At 31.4% G+C, this 20,409-nt stretch overlaps 1 protein-coding gene across 1 annotated transcript in view; it reads left to right on the forward strand.

Annotated features, from left to right (window-relative positions):
• The first annotated feature begins 336 nt into the window (after nt 1-336).
• Nucleotides 337-20,409, forward strand: part of LOC107449299 (CD9 antigen) — a 28,352-nt gene continuing 8,279 nt past the window's right edge. Inside the window, exons 1-5 of the mRNA XM_043052125.3 lie at nt 337-648; nt 9,387-9,584; nt 13,972-14,052; nt 14,762-14,860; nt 17,154-17,250. Of these exons, the coding sequence (XP_042908059.1) occupies nt 577-648; nt 9,387-9,584; nt 13,972-14,052; nt 14,762-14,860; nt 17,154-17,250 (547 nt within the window). The 5' untranslated portion in view covers nt 337-576. The remainder of the gene's footprint in view (nt 649-9,386; nt 9,585-13,971; nt 14,053-14,761; nt 14,861-17,153; nt 17,251-20,409) is intronic.

The raw sequence follows: 20,409 nt of genomic DNA on the forward strand, positions 1-20,409 counted from the left end.
CACGCTAGGTTCACCATTTTTGGAGTAAAGAAGGCCAAGCCGTCTTTACCTCAAAAATATAGAACAAACCGCTCCCAAATTAAAGGGCTATTTTGTTGTTTTGTATTCCTGAATCTCGGTAATGAAAATCTGGCCCCGGGTACCCGGTACATCCCTTCCCAATTCTTAGCAAGTAGGGTCTCAGGATTTAAGGTGTTCCAGAAGTTATAAAGAACATTCGCATCGAATAAGAAACCGAGTTATAATATTCGTTTAGCTTTAAAATTCCCATTTTTCACCTGTGCGGCCCCGTCTTTATCAATTGTTCTTATCAGTGTTGCCTGGTGTATAGTTTATGACACAACATTCCATTTTTCTGAAGTGTGTTCTTCTACCTTTGCAGAAGATAAGATCCCAGGTTTCAAAGTTTCTCCGAAATTCTCTTCTAAATGCGTAGAAATGATGCGCTTGAGACTTGATTTTCAAATTCTTTCTCTATTTTAACAAAGATTTGTTGTGGGTTTTGTGTTTTGGGTGTGGATCTTTAAATTGTAGTTTACTTGATAGCTTGGTGGAGAGTGGTCAAGAGTGGTCAAGATGGTCGCCAACGCTGATCCGGCGACGAGTTTGATGAAATATGTCATATTTGCCATCAATTTTGTCATATATGTGAGTATTGAGAATGAATTGTTTCAACGTTTAATCTCTCTGTGATTATTCGTTATTGGATAAATGCTTTTCATAATCTAGTTTCATTTCGCAATAGGCCTTTCATGACTGTTTTCAAAGTTGATTTTTATTTTATTTTCGCTTTTACATTTTATTCAGACTTCCGCAATTTTTTAATTGAAATTTTAAAAAATAAATGTCTTGCTGATTTTACTTCATAAGTTTCAGTTTCAACAGCAATAATAATAAATTGTTAAATAAACGGAACATATTTTTTAACGATTGCTTTTAACTTCCAAAAGTTTTTACGAAAACTTTAAAAAAATGTCTTACTCAAGGTTTTTTTTCTTCATAAAATTAAGTTTCAACAACTGCAATAATTAATTGTTAAAGAGACGGAAAATTTAATGACTTTATTTTATGACATTTTTTAAATTTTTCGTATTTTGTCTAATTACGCAACACAAAAGGTAATTGTTTTCAACTTAATGAGAAAATTGGGTAGTCTTAAAAATACCTACAACAGATGGAACAAATGGTAATTTGAAATTGGCTATCACTTATCCATTTATGTATTCAATTGTAGATTTTATTTTTTTGGTGAACACTTATTGCAATATCTATACTTTTTTCATATCATTTATATAGCATTCATATAAGATTAAAATTCATGTAATAGCATATCATATAATATTGAAAAAATTATGTTTCTAGATGACAGAAAATCTTTGGTGGTAAAAAAAATCATTCTGTCAATCAATTAATTTTAAATATGAAAAAATATGCTTTTTTCCTTAAAATTAATCTTACATTCTGAATTTAAATATTCTTTTTCAAGAACAGTTGATTATTTTTCAAATTTAGATATCCGTCCATTTCAATACGATTGATAGATTAATAAAATGTTCGTATATGAAATTTTAATAATTGTATACTTTATGTAGAAAATAACATATTTTTTTTTAATGAAAAAACAAAACAAAAGAAAAAATAAATAAAACAATGCAGAATAACAAGCAGCCACAGGGGTTGGGGACGGGAGCTAGCACGGGGTGGAGTTATCTAGTTTATTAAAATAACGTTAAAAAAATGTATCAGAAATTTGTAAAGCAGAGACGTTATGACTCAGGGGATAGAGCTTTTGCCTTCGATTGCTGTGAACTAAGTTCGAATCCCAGCGGTGGCTGGTCAATACGAATTCCGCATCCGGCTTTCACCGACCACCGTGCTGGCGTAAAATATCCTCAGTGGTAGACGGATCATTGGTTAGAGTCACCTTGCCGTCAGGCTAACTATGAGAGATTTTCGTGGTTTTCCTCTCCCTATAACTGTTACACCACAGTCATAAAATAAATTAAAAAAAAAGGACTCATAGCAGAACAATTTTAAAGTTTACCTAGTTTTTCGTTGATTCGGTATTGTAACAATAGATAGCTTAGGATTTTGAATGTTACATTGTCTAGCAATTTAGTTTTTACGTTTTTTTTAAAAATTGTTACTTAAGTGTTCAAATTTTAAAAAAAAGAGTTCAAATTTAAATTTCAAGCAGTCTCAATTCTAAGATAATATTTTTTCTGCAAGATTAATATTGATGTAAGTGTAGTTAAAAAATTACATTCTATTGAAAGAATGGGAATAATTTTTAGTGTTTGTACATTAAAATGGTTGATCTATAGATCAGTATTACTCTATAAACACACTGCGATTAGAATTTTGTTAACAATTTGATGAAATGTTTGTTCGGATCATATCCGTGGTCATTAAATTATTTAATTGACTAAATTTTACTTGCCCGAATTCCCGGATAAGAATCAATTAGGTAATTAATTATTTTTTATGGTACATTTCTGTTTTTTTCTGACATACGATTAAAGTAAAAGAGGGCCTTAATTTTGCATTATAACACTGGTATTCTTAACTTACAGATGAAGAGATAAATTTTAAATAAATATATCTGTACAAAATATCACATACATAAGCATTTTATTACAAGTAGAAATTTTAGCGAATATTCATGATTCATTTGATTCGCATAATTTTTTTTAATTAACTTTGTATCTTAGCTAGATAAATTTGCTTTTGAAATTTATAAGTGAAAAGATAACTTGTTAATAATTCATGTATTTATCTCGATTTTTCCATAATTTCAAAGCCTAGTTACTTTTTAAATAGTTCGGTTAAAATGAGGCTTCAAAAATGATATAAATTGAGTGTTGTGATAAGTTAAATAATTGTTATATATATATATATATATATATATATATGAAGATAAAACAAGGAAAAATTATAGACATATGAAAAAAAGGGGGGGGGGGAATAATAAGTAAAAAAATAACGAACAACAGTTTGAAGAAAAAAAAAGAAAGAAAAAGGATGAAATTCTACCGGAAAACCGGAAAAAAAAATATAATCGTTTCATCAGCCCACACGATTATATCCGCAAAGCAGAGTCCTTTCTGATATTGTATAAATGAAGCCAAAGCAAAATATATTAATACAATAGTGTGAGGAGCACTCAAAATTTTTTTTTGCAAAAATTACAGCAAATAAAATAGAACGCAAAAAGTAATCGTGTGGGCAGATGAAAAGATTATATCTTTTTTTTAAAAATAAAATTTCATCCTTTTTTTTTTCTAACTGTTGTTTGCCATTTTTTTATTTATTATTTCCCCCCCTTTTTTTTCATATGTCTATAATTTTTCTTTGATTTATCTTCATTTCGAACTTATCTAATGAGTTCTGTTTACTTGCAGCTTAAGCGCAATAAATAAAACTTATTGTTTTTCTTAACTTTCGTCGTGTTTTCTTGTATTTACTTATTTATTATACATATATATATATATATATATATATATATATATATATATATATATATATATATATATATATATATATATATATATATATATATATATATATATATATATATATATATATATATATATATATATATATATATATATATATATATATATATATATATATATATATATATATATATTCTAAACGTTTAAATTATAAAAAATGAATAATGAAAGCTTTCTTGTATCTACATCCTGCTTACCGTGCAATAGTTCATTAATCAGGTCATGTTTAATTTTGGAGGGTGTTTTCTCCGCCAAACCCTTCCCCCCGAAAGTTACGCCACTGGCTGCACATACTTCGAAAAATAGGCTTTAAATCAATAGATAAGTTCCAGCTGTACGTAAATGAAAAATGAAACATTTTTTAGGCTCTAAATCACTTTTTGAAAAGAAAGTTTAAATGAAAGTGAATTTCATAGAAATTTTAAGTAGTAAAATTAGTTGTGTTTGATTTCTTTTTAATGCTATGAAATATATTTAATAAGGTAATAATTTTAAATTGTTAAATGATGATGTTTTCAACAGTCGAACTATCCATTGAACTTGGCACAATTAATGAAAATGTAAATTTTTTAAAAATTTAAAATATATAAGCGTATGGAGTGAAAGGTTTACGTTTTTTAGTGACACGTTTGTTATGTTCGAGACTGAAAACAAATAAGAAATATCACACATTTTGACAAATAATAAGTATCACACCTTCCTTTTTAAATAAAGTATACAATAATGTATAGGGTGCGTTTATATCTATAAATATGGCATTAGAGTCATCGAATAAATAGTTAGCCGAAAGAAAGAAAAAATGATTGCAGGCAGGAAGTATTATTACGTGTTAGCAGCAAACCTCAAAGCTCCTTCTTATCAATTTAAACAGATAAGAACTTTTGATGAGTCAAAACACTTTACTTGTAAGCAATAATACATGAAATTCCGTTGTGGCTTGTTTTATTACAAGAGATTATATAAAACATGAAGTTGAGATTATCAATAAAAGAAATTTTTTTTTTTATATACCGAATTAAATTATTTTTTATAGGTTGCTGGTACCGAGGCAATACAAATGTCCCCATTTGTATACGTTGTAGAGAGACTAGGTCCTCAACGTGGGTGCTATCAATCCCATTCAGTGGATGACTTTTATGGGGGGTACTTTTAGGGTAGTTGGAGGGATTTCTAGTGTTTCTTCAATAGAATTCGTATTGATTATGCTTTGTCATACGAAGAATTATTTACGTTTCTAATTTAGCATATAATATTTGTTAGTAAAGTGGTCCTGTTATTAAAATTATTTGTGTTTAAAAAAATGCTTTTTAGCTGCAAGAAAATAGTGTAGCTTATAATTTTAACGTGAAACGATGTCACGATTTTCGTATGTATTTTAAACTTTTGCGTCCCAGCAGTTTCCTTAAATTTTTCTTAAAAAACTGATATAGTCATTAAATCAATAAAACATGAATGAAATTTTTTTTAAAAAAAATATTCCGAAATTTATTCTTAGGAAACATTAAAATATTTAATTTTTTTTTCTTCAAATTTTTCTCAATTGTTTCTTTTAAAAATATTTATAAAAAAAAGTCTTGCATGTATTTTCAAGTTAATTTATTTTATAATTTATACCTATTTTCTCCTTTGTTTATTAACTCATTGAATAGAAACATTATGAACCACTCTGGATTTCCTATTGTTAACTATTTGGTTTGATTTTAAATATTGTTTCATTTAGTATTAGCGGTACTACAAAATAGAGATTATATTGGATTGATTATATTCGTTAATAAAAATTTTTCACGTATTACTTAAGAAAATATTTTTTTTATACGATAGTAATATTTAAGTTTTTAATTTAAACTTCGAAATGTTACGTTAAATTTATTTTTATGCTTAAAAATTTTACAAACGAGTTATTATCATCGAAATCAGAAATAAAACTTTTCTAATTTAACTTATGCAACATTGAACTCTAAGTTTATTTTCAATAACTAATACAATAAGTTATTGAAAAGTTTATTAAGTTTATTTTCAATAACCATAAGACAGGGTTGTAGAAGTGTATATATAATGAAAACATTAAAAGAGTTAAAATGTGACAGAAATTATTTATTTTAATTTCATCATTATTATTATTTTAGAAAGGTACATTGAAAAATTTTTGATTTGAAAAGTGGGATGGGCTGTAAAGAGGTCAAATTTCGTCTTTAGTTTGTTTAAGAGCATCTATAAATCTCTAACATCCCCCACGTACCCATAAATTAGCCCATGCAAATGCTTTCTTCACTGCTATATAGGGAGCCTGTGAGTAATGTGCATTGAATTTACATATTTTCTAATTAGCCTAAATGTATGTAGACTCACTGCAATCACTGCAAGAAAGCGAAAAAAAAAAAAAAAAAAAAAAAAAAAAAAAAAAATATATATATATATATATATATATATATATATATATATATATATAAACCCATCAGTGTAAGGTGTACCGGGCAAATGTTTACCGGGCAATGGCACTTGACTAGAACTAGTAAGACTGGACCTTTGGTAAATGTCAGAAATATATACTAGGTCTAGTTAAGCGCTGATGTTTTTTTTAAGGTCAAGTGCCATTACCCGGTATACCTTACACTGATGTTTTCTTAAGGTTAAGTGCCACTGCCCGGTATACATTTGCCCGGTATACCCTACACTGATGTTTCTTTTAAGGCCAAGTGCCATTCCCCGGTATACATTTGTCCGGTATACCCTACACTGATTTTTTTAAGGTCAAGGGTCACTGCCCGGAATACATTTGCCCGGTATACCCTACACTGATGTTTCTTTTAAGGCCAAGTGCCATTCCCCGGTATACATTTGCCCGGTATACCTTACACTGATGTTTTTTAAGGTCAAGGGTCACTGCCCGGTATACATTTGCCCGATACTCCAAACACTGATGTTTTTTTCTAATCTATCGTCAGTAAGTATTGAAATATCGAATAAATGTAATTATATCCACGAATAAATTAATATCAAATCGGATGTAATAAATATTTCGGACATTCACCAAAGCGACTATGCGATTGTCAACATTCACCGGTGAAAGTCAACAACCACCGATTTCGCTCATTCACAGTAACATGCACATCATTTACATCATAGTCTCATCAGGACGTTTATTTCATACTTTGCCTAAACAATGCCTAGGCAAAGTATGTAATACTTCACACATTTCATACTTTGCCTAAAAACGTCAGGCATTCTATACAATGCCTAGTCATTCTATACAATGCCGGCGTTTTATACTTTGCCGGTAACATATATATGTTACCGTGAATGATCGAAATCAAAGGAATGTCCACTTTCACCGGTGAATCAGTCAACAATCACATAGTCGCTTTAAGTATATTTATTCGATATTTTAATATAAGCTGAGGATAGATGAGGAGAAATATCAGTGTTCGGATTACCGGTTAATGAATGCATACTGGACAGTGGCACTTGACCTTAAAAAACATTGATGCTTGTTTTTTTTTTTTATTAAGCCGGTTAACATTTGCAGAATATAAAGTAGGAAATTCTTGATTATTCTTTTTCTAGTCATGATTGAACCCATTATCCAAATGGCCTGAAGAAATACCTTTTTGGTAAGGGTTACAAATGATCTTGTTAAAGAGATTGGAGAGAAAGTTATTTGAACAATTTTTGTCAAGTTTGAATGTGTTCAAAGAGTATGGGGTTAAATGTCTCGGGAAATGACATCGGACAAAAAATCTAAAAAGCGTGGGAGTTATTTCAAAAGATGTATTCAATGATACTAAATTCATTTCTCTCCTTCTCCACAGCAGATTCTGCTTCTAAGAAAGAAGAATAAAATGTTTCCCTATTTGACATATGGAGCTTTGCACTTTTGTTCACAGATGGCGCTGTTATAGCATAACGAAAAAGAAGTAAAAAATGTTTAAAATGTAGATATTTCGAGAAGCCAGATCGAAAAAAAAAAAAAAAAAAAGAATAGTCGTATCGGATGTTTTGAAGTATCGGTTGACACCACCTCTGGGGCTAGGGGGACTCACAGGGGGCAGTTGTATGGTTCATTGGGGCTTGCGTCTAAAATTTTGAAATTCCCTTATTCCTTTCTTTCGAGGTGTTTAGGGAAGTTGGGCCTGGTCGAGTTTCCCCACACTTTCCACGTATAATTTTAGATTTTCTCGAGACCATACTTTTTACACGCCGTGCATGTTCAGTGTGTTTGGCACTTTCTCGAATCGTGTTATGATGCGACATGTGAAACAAAATTAACTTTCATATGTATATAATACTTCGGAGCAACGTTGGCCCACCTATTAGGGTGCTCAAAAAGAGTGGCTAACAAATTTACCCTAATACAACTGAATTGACGAATGTCAACTTAGGTGGGCATTGGGAAAAAAAACATTAATTCTACACTTTCGCTCATTTAAAATAAATCCTAATCCTTTTTATTCACTAAAGTGATGTTATCACAGTTATAGTTAATATTATTTCACGAAATTTCAAATTCATTTGAACATCAATTACAAAAGTATACGGTAAAGAAGTATTTTTTCTCTAAGCAATCTCACATACGTTAGTGCCAGCATATAAAGTTATTTTCCAAACTATATACATAAAAAAACAAGCAAAACAGATGTAAGCATCGCAAATGATTGGAAATATCTGACTTAATTTTAATAGTGACTTTGTTCTACCTCCATTTTTGATTGGAAAGAAACCACAACTGCTCATGTCAGGAGAAACTGGGGCATTTCACAGTCAACCCCAGAAAAGATGAAATAGAGTATTAAATAGAAATAGAATAGCTCATGAAATAGAATATTAAAGTTTGACACATTTTTTAAAGGGATAAAACTACGAAATATTCGAGATTTTGTGTCTCGGTTGTGATATACATTTAGCAAAATAAAAACAAACACCAGGAATAACTTCTGTCCAATGATCGGATTTAGACTTACAATCTTAATTATTTGAGAGCTTAACCTTAAATAGGGTAATTGGTTTGATTAGACATTACTTTACGCTAAGAAATCAGACACAAAAATGTATTTTCTGTGAATATACACACTTTTCTCCCCCAACGGTTTTGGGTTTTTGATTTTCAAAATATGGGAAAGGGGATCACGAAATTTGAAAAAAAAAAAGTGGTTCAATTTATATTATTAATATTACTATTTACGTACTTATTGCCCTTACGTATTTATTGATAATAAAGTGATATTTTAAAAATTTTTATTCATTTTTTTTGTCAAGAACTAATCGACCTTTTCATTTTAGATAGGTCGTTTAAAAATACGTAGATTAAAATGGTGTAAAAATCTGTATACCTTAAAATTTATCCATACATATTTAAAAAATCAAAAATTATGGTAAATATGTAAATTATGGTATAAATGATTACAAATAATAATATTTTGCATGGGAATCAATCATAAACACTTTTTATTATTGTGTGCAAAAAGTTTTTGTTTATCTTCATTAGTTCCGAAGACTAAAGAGTAAAATAAAGTGAGTGAAATAGAGGGGATCAACCTCTCTCTTTACGTAAAACGACGTTTGAAAGTAGTTACATGTAAATGAATGTTTTCACATTTCTGTCATCAGATTTTATGGTTTTTCTCATAATTAAATTTTCAAAATTTTGCTTACGATAAACTAAATTAAACTTTTTTAGTGGAAAAGAATACTTAAATCTTATTCACTTTCTCTGTTAATCACAGTTATTTATATAATTAGCAAATTTGTCATTCCATGCACTCTCAAAATTGAAATACCACTAACATATTTTAATTTTGTTTAAGTATTGTTTAAAAAAAATTTAAAAATTTTCAAATGAATTTGTAAACAATACATATAATACTTCTGTTTTAGGTGATGGGTGGTGCCATTCTAGCAGTCGGTATCTGGATTCGATCGGACAGTGATTTCTGGGAATATCACAGGGCGTTGGACATTGGTCAGTTCTACCAGGCCAGTTACGTGGCCATAGCATTGGGTGCTATCGTCCTCATCATCGGTTTCTTTGGTTGCTGTGGAGCTGCCATGAACAGTCCGTGCATGCTTTTCACTGTAAGTCTCTTTTTTGACATTTTTGCCTATTTTATCTTCTCATAAATCACGAATTTTTTTGTAATGAAATAATTTGAAAATAATGTTACATTTTTACTAAAACAATTTCATTGTTGCATTTTTGTAATATTATTGTGAATATCAAAATAAGCTATTTAAATGACTTAGATGAGTTGCTGTTATCAAAACATTTCTTGTTTGTTTCCTTTTTGCAAATAAAAAATAAATAAACTAAGAAAAACGAAAAAAATCACGTAAATTTAATAAATCCGTTTTAAAAAATAATTTCTAATTGTTTTTTTTTTTTTATAAAGAATCAGGTAAGTCAAATACATAATGCCAAAAATTAGTTTCAGCTTACTGCCTTACTAATATCTTCATTGCTATGTGAATTGGATTTCAAACAAGTACCATCAAAAAGAGTCAGGGGACAAAGCACTCGCCTTCCAAAGAGGTGACCTAGGTTCGAATCTCAGCGATGGCTGCTCGATACGAATTCTGCTCCCGACGCACACTGACCACAGTGCTGACCTGAAATATCCTTAGTGGTAGAATCCTCTTGCTAACCGCGAGAGGCTTTGTGAGTTCTCTTTTTCATGCAACGCAAATGCGAGCTAAATCTATCAAAAAGTCCCCCACGAGGGATAGTTTATTCTAATGCTTCAATCTGAAGTTCCTTGTGTTCTGGGTTGGGTTTAAAATGACAAGTCTATGGAGTTGAACACTGGCAGTCGTAAGCCCAAATAGGCCGGCTGTTCAATGCAGTGGGTTGAAATAAAAGTCTTTTTGAATTTCGAATGTTCTAGTGCGGAAAAGTTGCATACTGTAAATAAGAATTAAAAGGGCTCAGCTTATATCTTATGTTAGTGCATCGTTCTTAAAAGGAATGAAAACTTAAAGAAAATCAGTCCCTTTTTAATTTTTTTAAGCTGGCTAAAATTTCTGAAATAAACTTGCTTTAGTTTATTATGCTTCTTTGACAGATTAAAGCACCGGTATGCATTAAGTTCTGATCAATAATTTCATTTATTACGTTGGCAAAACGTTTTAGGAAAAAACGGAAGTTTTTCGCCCATTTCTCTTAATTTTCATTGTTTATTTCTTCGCTCATTATGTTACTTCATTATCTACGGTTATGCTACCGAACTCACCTAGATTTCATCACGTGAAGGCATTGAGTTCCACCTACACTCTACCCAACTAACCATCCCATTTTTTTTATCTATATATTTACGTTATATTTGTATACAAAGATTTTCCACGGATTTGGATTTCTTGGTTTACTACATTCTTAAGGTTCCTTTTTTTTGGTATCTAACAACCATCTAAAGTCTAGAGAAAAGAAACCCATCTAGAGTCTAAAAAATGTAAGCACAACTGATCGAGACTTGCCTGGATGCATTGAATCTCTAACTTGACATATTCTTATGTGAAACCTCTGTCTCAAGTTTGACATTCACAGTCTGGGAGTGACCGGGAGATTTTGATATTTCTCTTATGCATAATGTTTTATAACTAATCTGTGATTTATTATAATCTTCACTCAATTCGGACAACGTTTGGAAAGGATATACCACACAAGTAATGATTTCCATTTGTTGATTTCAAAGTACTCATCCGTATATTGAAAGTGTGCCTCCGACAGTAATTTAAGACCGTATTTTGTACAATCGAAGATCAATCTTCGGATGACTCTGAAAGCATGAACTGAAATTCCACCCCTCCATTCTGGTACCCTGCGAGTTAGACAAATTCCTTGTCTCTCTCTCTCTGGCTATGAAAAGGTGTGTCAAACTTGTGACTTGGGACGTCGATTAAAATAAGTGAACATGAAGCTAGACATGCATGTATCCGAGCACAGCACTAAAATCTAAATCAGTTAATCCTCATTTCTCCGAACAATTAGACAGAAAAAAAAGGGAACCCTATCAATGAAATGAGCAAAAGAATCCTACTTCATTGAAAATATTTGTTCCTGATTGTAAATAGCATGTAAAAACCATTTCAAAAAACTGGATGGCTGGTTGGGGGGCAAGTGTAGGTGGAAGTCAATGTGAAACCCTCTTCACGGGATGAAAAACTAAGAAGCGTGTTTATTTCAGAAGACTTATCAAACCTAAAAAAATTTGAAATTGGCTTGATTTTTTTTATCAAGTTTAAGTACGATGCGGGAACGGAAAATAGGAACCGATTAAATTTTTTTTATGTGGTTTATCAACTTTTCCGTACTAAAGCGTTACAAAATTTAAAAATTCACTTTTTTCGATTCACTCTACTCTTCAGCACAGATTACAAATTAAAATAAAAGTGTCCACAGTTTTGGAAATATTTAGCACTGAAAGAGTTACTACAACAGTGTCCACAAACAGAGGCATTTCCATTTTTAAATAATTTATGGACTCCATCCTGTTGCTACGGCCCTTTCAGGGCCCTGGCCAACTTTAAGACTTTGGACCATTCTTCTTTTCTGGTCGCCCTTTTTTTTTGAAGTACTTTTGTTCCTTGAATCTACCTCTAGATCTTGACTCTCATGGTTTTCTGTCTAACAATCTTTTGGCATTTTTTTGGACATGTTTAAACCATTAGATTCTTATTACTCTCACGGTTGCTTGGTTCCTTATATTTACCTTAATTGTCTTCATTTGTTCTCCATGCAGTCCGTTGAAATTCTTCCTTTCTCACATTCCTCTAAAAGATCGCTTTTAGTTAAAGTCCATACAACACAATGGATCACTTTATACACATGAATGCATGGATAGACCTTTTGTAATACCTGCTTCCAGTAGCCATTCTAATTTCTAGCTATTACCTAATCTCGTATTATTTTGAACAGATAGAGATCCATTGTATTTTTTTCCACTCTTTCATAGTCCTCACAGTTAAGATATTGATACATTTAATTTTATAAACGTCGTTCAACAGCAGACTCGAATGTTGGGTTTTCGACTACGCATGTTCAACTCTGTAGTTTTGTCATTTTGAACCCCATTCAGACGACAGGGGAGCTTCTGGATCAAGTAGTGGGAGAAATTTACCTTCGTGGAGGACTTTTTGACGGAACTGACCCGTATTTGCGTTACATGGAGAGGAAAATCACGAAAGCCTCCATCGCTTAGCCTGATGGCAAGGAGACTCTCACCCATGATCCGTCTACCAATGAGGATACTTTACGCCAGTGCAAGCCGGGTGTGGAATTTGAATCGACCCACCATCGCTGGCATTCGAATCTGGTTCACCTCTTATGAAGGAGAACGCTCTATCCCCCCGAACCACCACGGCTCATTTGAATATATTGGCATATTCCTTATTTCGTGTATTTGTCATATATTTTGTTTTTGAACCCTTAACGCGTCAGAAGAATTTCACTGCGTGACCCAGGCCGTGTGTTGCCACGACACCAACAATCGCAATCCCAATAAGTTGCGAGTCCAATGGTGCGAGTCAACCACGAGCACCACAACTTGCCTCCACTGACCTGTGAAACAATTTCTCCTGAGCATTAACGCAGATCATTACAAAACACTCGTGCGTTTTGGGTTTCTGCTCATCAGTACCAAATCATTTTTTCTATAATGCATGGGTTCATTCAATATTTTGGCCGCCACTTGAGATATAGAAGTGGCTGCTTGTTGATTTTGGTGTTATTGACCAACATTCCCCGATATTTTCCGTGCTTTGTTTTACATGGTAGTAAAAAAAATCTTTTCATAATTTAGACGTAAATATCGAGATGACGAGCTTTCATGTTTACTTGATGTATATGCATATCTAGTGTTCTAACTAAAAAAAAAAAAAGAAAAAAAAAAGAAATGCTATGGATCTGGGATGGAATTCCCAAGTTATTATTTAGAAGGGGACGCTATACCGCGGAAGAAATTTTTAAGTTCTTTTTCACCTCCATCGATATTTCAAAAATTTAAAAAAAAAAATTGTGTTCGGGCAACTCTAAAATAGACCATGAAGCATCAAAATGTTGTCAAACTATCGTTATGCACACAAATTATTGTAAGATAACTTCCCGCTGCCTAATCTTAAGTTATAACTTGTTTGCCTTTTCAGCATTTGAAACTTCATGGTTTACTTAAAGATTTCCTGATTTCTCTACACTTTTTGTAGTTTAAATGACTTATGCCATGAAGGTCCTCTCAACGGTTACCCTTTTCGGCAGGTGAACTAGATTCACCATCAGATACTTCGTTCATTGTTAAGTGTAGAGTAAATAACAAAAGGCGGTTCATTGGTTTTTCTCGTATTAAAAATAACTCAGTAGTTGAATTTTTAAAATAGGAAAATAATTTTTAAATATTTTGAGCTATAATGCGAAATATAAGTTTGCTCAGTGAATGCAATCATTTTTCTAAAAACTATGTATTCTTCTTTTTTACAGTACATGGTAATGCTCGTATTCGTTCTCATTTTGGAACTTACTACAGCTGGTCTTGTATGGAAGCATGCTGATGGAGAAAAAGTGAGTCTCTTTTTAATTACAATTATGAAATAGTTGTTTTTTCTATTGAGTCATATAAGATAAAGAGATAAAGGAGATCCATAGTTTTTGAAGCATAGAGTATTAGAAAGCTTAAATTGTAAAAAAGTAAGCAACAAGAGCAAATCTGTAGGAATCTTTCTGAAATTTGAATTAGTTCTGTATAAAGGGTGTTTCGTAAAGAATAGCTTTGATATGTATTTTTAAAATTATAAAAAATAAAACTGCTTTTAGTTCAAAAATTTTTTGATGGTTGTCACTGTAAGTAGTTTATTTATTTATTTTTTTTGCCATTTTTCCCCACGGCATTTTGATGTGCAAGGATTTCGTTGAGGCACGTGAATGTTGAGACGTACAAATGGGCATTTCAAAAATATATTAATGTCATTCACTGAAAGATTTCGTTTGTTACTTTCAGCAACATCTGTTTTTGAACTGAGAAATATGTGTGTCACATGACAATGTCGCAATTACTTAAAACCGATTTCTCGTTGGAAGTTTTCAAAGTCTAATTTTGGATACGCTGCAGTAATAATTGTTACTTCCAAGATTTTTAGGTGCGTTATTTTATGCTTGTCGCAATAAACAAAAGGGAATTGATTTGTCATTAATTTCAAATAATTTCGTTTAGAATATTAATGCTGATATGTGCAAATCTGTACCATTCTTCATATGACTTGTTTCTTTACAGTTTCAGATATTCTTGACGGATTCCATCAAGGAACAAATAAATCGAGGCATTCATGAAAATCCAGATTCAGCCAGATTTGTGGATTTGCTACAGTTGCATGTAAGACATTTATAATACGTGGATTTTATTGATTCCCTTTTTCAAGTATAAAATACTAACGTGACCATTGCAGGCAGATGATGGGATCCGGTGGTTGAAAGAAGGGTTTTTTAAGCCTTCTAGTTGTTTTATTGAATAATACGATTTAAATTTGAGTTAATTTTTGAGATTAAAGTGTACTAGAGGACTTTGAAATGAGCCGAAATTGCTTAATGATGCTAATGAGATGATGGGATGCGGTGGTTGAAAGAAGGGTTTTTTAAGCCTTCTAGTTGTTTTATTGAATAATACGATTTAAATTTGAGTTAATTTTTGAGATTAAAGTGTACTAGAGGACTTTGAAATGAGCCGAAATTGCTTAAACGTTTACTGCTCATAATCCTGTCCAGTCCCTGTTCACCGCAACAAAATAAGTGCTAATATAAACATAGATCAGAGATTATTAACCCCTCAACGATCGGTAAATGTTCAAGAAAATGGTCATAAAAGTGTCTATTTTGCCAAATACACGTATCTAATTAGTGCTAGTATCTAGTTTAAAATAAACTAGCTATTTGCAATTACCTTAAAAATATCCTGGTACTGCTATATGGTGTGTAAAATGCGAAATAAAATGTTTTCCGGGCAAAAGAAATGAATTAGTTTTATTTTTATTGGCGCATTACTACTGAACACTCCAGCCCGTCAATATCACGGGAACGAGAAATAGCGAGCGAAAACTCACCCCGTCATTTTCACGGGAGCGAGAAGGAAGGGCTTAAAAGAGTTGGTATCGATTCTAGATGTCCGTGTAGATATACGTCTGTATTAGTGTCCCATGACGATTTTGTTTAAATTAAATGAATAAGAATTTCTTTTATATTTCTAAGTCAGGTCTAAGTGAAAGAAAGTGTTGCAGAAATCAGCAAAGACAACAGTGTTCACCCCGTAAATTTTTAATGATGTTTTTTTATTTTCATTTACTTTCTCGAATGAATTTGTATTTACATTAATCTGATCTACGTCTGCCTGGGAATTATAAAAATTTTTAGGAAAAATTTAAAATTTTGAAGGGACTAAAATATTGTATTTATTTATTAAAGAGGAGAAAAAAAGGAGATTTAGAAATGTAAATAATTGAATAATGAACGTTGAAGTTCCCTTAACAGAGGATAGTTAATTTTTTCCACACTTATTTTCATATTACAGATTTTATTCATAGCAGAGAAACAATTTTATGAGGAATTCTTTTTGACATAGAATAAATAAAATACAAGTTTTGAAGCTAATTTACCCGAAAGTGAAAAACCTATGACTTCCTTTTCCACTGATTGTTTTCAGTGCAATTCGAGGAGCATTTTTTGAACACTCGTGTATTCTGTGTTGGACAAAATTATCCTTAACGTTTAATATCGCATTCTCCTATGCTTTTTTCAGCTTTTGTCATAATTTAAGGGCAAAAACATTCGTTATTTCATTTTTATTTTCTTTTTCAATTTGTATATTTCAAATAAACTCCGAGACAGAGCTTTTTAATTTGTTACATTTTATTTTAAATAATGAACCAAATTACGTACTTTTTGAAAAAAAAGAAATAATTAAAAGCTAATCACGCGAACCACTTGAGATCAGTTTTACGGATCTTCTGTTGGAAATCACAGCGTTATAGGAATAGACTGTGCCAATTTGGTACACGATGTTATTTATAATAAATATATATGACAACGTCTCAAAGTGTTTTTAATAATTATATGATTCCCATAGTACTAAACACTTGGTAAAATGTTGCTTAAACTTAATCATAAATTTCTGACTGAATTGTTAAGTGTAAAATGTGGTCTATGCATTACTTAATTTGAGCCATTTCTTAAAACGCATTTCTAAATAAGTTGCTGTTTGTAAGTTGTTCATTTACGTTGCACTAGAGCTGCACAATGGGTTATTGGCGACGGTCTGGGAAACATCCCTGAGGATGATCCGAAGACATGCCATCACAATTTTGATCCTTTGCAGAGGGGATGGCGCCTTTGCTTCGGTAGCCCGACGACCTGTACACGAAGTCGAGCACTTTACGGTAAAACAGTTTAACGAGGACCAATATCGCACACCCTCGGTCCCTAAGCAGACTGATCCAAGTGGTCACCCACCCGCACACTGACAGCAGCCAGTGATGCTTGACTTCGGTGACCTGCTGGGAACCGTGTCTTAACGATCAGTCCACTGCGGGACGCTGTTTGTAAGGGACAGATATTTCAATGCTTTGAGTGCAATAGTTCCAAAATGAAATGTTCATGATTTGTTTTTCTCCTTTCAGTTGGAGTGTTGTGGAGGTTATGATATGCATGATTATCACATGGATGACATACCACAATCCTGTAGCAGTGACAGGACAAATAATGTTTTTATTCACGGTAAGGCTCAATTACAGAATGCTCCTTTAAAAACATTTTAGTTGAAAATTACCCACGAGTGGCTGCTATTATCTAAATTATCTGCGAATCACCAAATTGCAGCTGATTCGAATAAGTTGTTTTTATTGAAATAGATTTAAATTGTAATGATTAATTGTTTCTTAAATTTCAGTTAGTTTTGTTTCGCAGTGATGCTATGTCATATGCAGTTAAAAATTCCTTCTAAAGCCTATGAGATTCTTACGCATTCATTATTAAGGTCATCAGATTTTTCAATGAAAGAATCCGATGAATTCCGAAATTCTTTTTTTGTAGTGTCTTAAAATTTACCACAATTAAAAGTCTTTATAGCAATTAGCAACATATACAATATAATTATACGAACGATGTAATAAGTATATTGATTGACTTAAAAGAATTCATGAATAAGGAATAATAATTTTTTTATTGACATTGGTAAAAGAAAAATAGTGATAGATGAGTGAACTTTTCTTCGAATTTTTTGAAGCATTTGATTTAAATCACGTGACTCGCAATTCAATCTTTTAAGCCATGTTATTCGAATCAGTGACTCAAAGGACTAGATTCGAAATGAATTTCAAATCACTTGATTCGAACCACCAAAGGGAACTGATTCTATTGATTCGAATCACTTAGATGATTCGTTTTGCCCAACTCTATGGAACAGTAACGTTAACAGCAGCGATTTTTGGATTCTCTCTTGTGCTCTTCCAATGTTCATTGTTCAAGCCTAAACAGCAACCTGTATTATGAACTCACATTCTTAATTTTAGAATGAAGCCGATATTTTCTCTATTCTCAGTTACATTTTAATACCATAGGACCATTTTTTAGGATGCCATTATAATATAAAATTATTTAAATGCAAATTTACATTATGATTTTGGTATAGTTACTTTTTCTTATAATATCCAGAAAGTATATGAAGGGAATATCTACTTAGCAATCTAATGATGTTTTAATTAGTTTAAAAAATAAATGTAAGGTCATCAAAAGAATTTTCGTATATTCAAGAAGGCCTGTACAATTGTAGAATTACAAAAAAAAAACACTTCTTATTTTTACTAACAATAATGGCATATATTACGATAAACGTATAAAATATATGAATAGATTGTTCTTTAAAATCCTAATGACAGATTTAAAAAAAAATCTGCTCAGGACTTAAATGAAGCATTCGCATGTAGATATCTGGATCAATAAGCAATATTAAAACAAATTTATAAGACGATTTTAAGATTCTTATACAGCTCTTAGTACGAATTGTAATTTGACTGAAAATTATTAAAACAATTATTTCTAAATTTTCACGAATGAAACTTAAACCTTAGGAATGAAATTACAAAAATTGAACACTGGAAATAAAAAACCATTTTCGAATTAAAATTGAGTAGTACTGTATTAAACTTAGATAATTAAAAAATTGCCTTAATGAATTTCCTTCTCCTCTTACTGTGGCATATTATTTTTTTTCATGAAATTTGAGAAAAAAACAACAACTTAATTTTAATAAAAGTACCAAGTTGCACATTCTTTTAGCGTATAATGAATTATTAGTTTTTTCTGTTCATGTCATCGTAACGTGCTGTTTTTTGTAAAAGTTTCCAATTTTTTCAACAAAATTTTATTTTCCTGTAGCCCTTAGTTCTATTTGATTCGCTTACTTTATTTAAAAGAAGGGAAATTTTGACATCTGGTTTCAATTGCTTTTTTGAAAGGAAGGGCGGAGACTTGACGATTCACCTCACAAAATAATCTTCTTTGTCAAAACGTTCGAAGCATATCTATGATATTAAATACGTTTTCTTTTTTTTTTTGTCGTTTCACATTTTTGTACCCAATTAAGATTGCTTTTTTTTGTGGAAAACAATGATGCCCATTAACTTCCTTTCTTTTGGGTTGAGCTAGTTTTTACAGGTTACAACACCACATATCTTGAAGGACATAGTTACATATCTTGGTTAGCCATAAATAAAACTTTTATCTTATTTTAAATTACTCTAAAAATCACGAACCTATTCACAGTGGCGTAGCGAGCTTAACTCGCGCCCGGGGTACAATACCCTTTTAGCGCCCCCCCCCTCCCATTCGAAAACCATATAATATTATATGTAAAATATACTCGCAAATAAATAAATAAACAAAGTAAAATAAATAAAGTCATAGACTCAAACTAGGCTTTAAATTTGAGACAAAAAATGCAGTTGAGAGAACAAGACTAGATTTTGAAATGTATATGATCATCTAGAATTAGTTCAAAAGATATCTATTATTTATTTTACATATTTATAAAGAAATATTTTAGAAACACGCAGTTTTAAAACAATAAAAAAGTAAATATTTATTATCTCTAAGGAGATACATATATTTAATAATCATATGATTATAATACATTAATAAAACTAATTACTATGTCTAAATTTTCCGTGTTTTTGATGAAGAAATGCTAGGTCACTTAGGCTATCTGTCAAAATTAATTTTAATTTGCTGAATGAACGTTCGCAGCTAGCAATTGGTACTGAGATAGTCAGGAGTATTTGAAATGCCGCTCTCAGATTTGGAAAAACATCTTCTCCATTCGAGATTGATTATAAAAGTAAGAAATTCTAATGGAGTTTTAGGTTTAATTTCTTTTCTACTGCGGAGTAACATTTTGCTGTCATATATTTTGATAAAAAGTTCTATTACATTGAAATCTGTATTATAAAATTCACCCGGATTTTTACAATTTTTTTTCAATGTCGTTATCAACATTATCCTTGTTTAATAAATTTTCAACGTCTTGTAGAAATCCAAATTTGAAATTAAAGTCACTTAATCGTTTACACATTTCTTGATGGAGACGATCAAAAGTGCTTTCCTTCCATAACGCGGGGAAATTTCACTTTCTGTTGAATGACCATCATAGCCAATTCTCCAGGCACGTATTGTTGTATCCATATCCCATTTTTCACAAAGAGACTGCTTTTTCTATTGCCTCCTTACAGAGCTCGTCTCAAATTTCAGTCGCTAATGATTCAAGATCATGGAACACTTCTCTAAAATTCATTCTAGGATCTTGTAATCTGAGCTGCACACGATCAATCCTTCTTAAGATTTCGTACCAGAAATGAACTAAAGTTACAAAACTAAAGGTTA

This window comes from Parasteatoda tepidariorum, chromosome 6 (assembly GCF_982258835.1).
Source record: "Parasteatoda tepidariorum strain Cologne lab strain chromosome 6, Ptep-v5.0, whole genome shotgun sequence".
Classification (NCBI taxonomy): domain Eukaryota; kingdom Metazoa; phylum Arthropoda; class Arachnida; order Araneae; family Theridiidae; genus Parasteatoda; species Parasteatoda tepidariorum.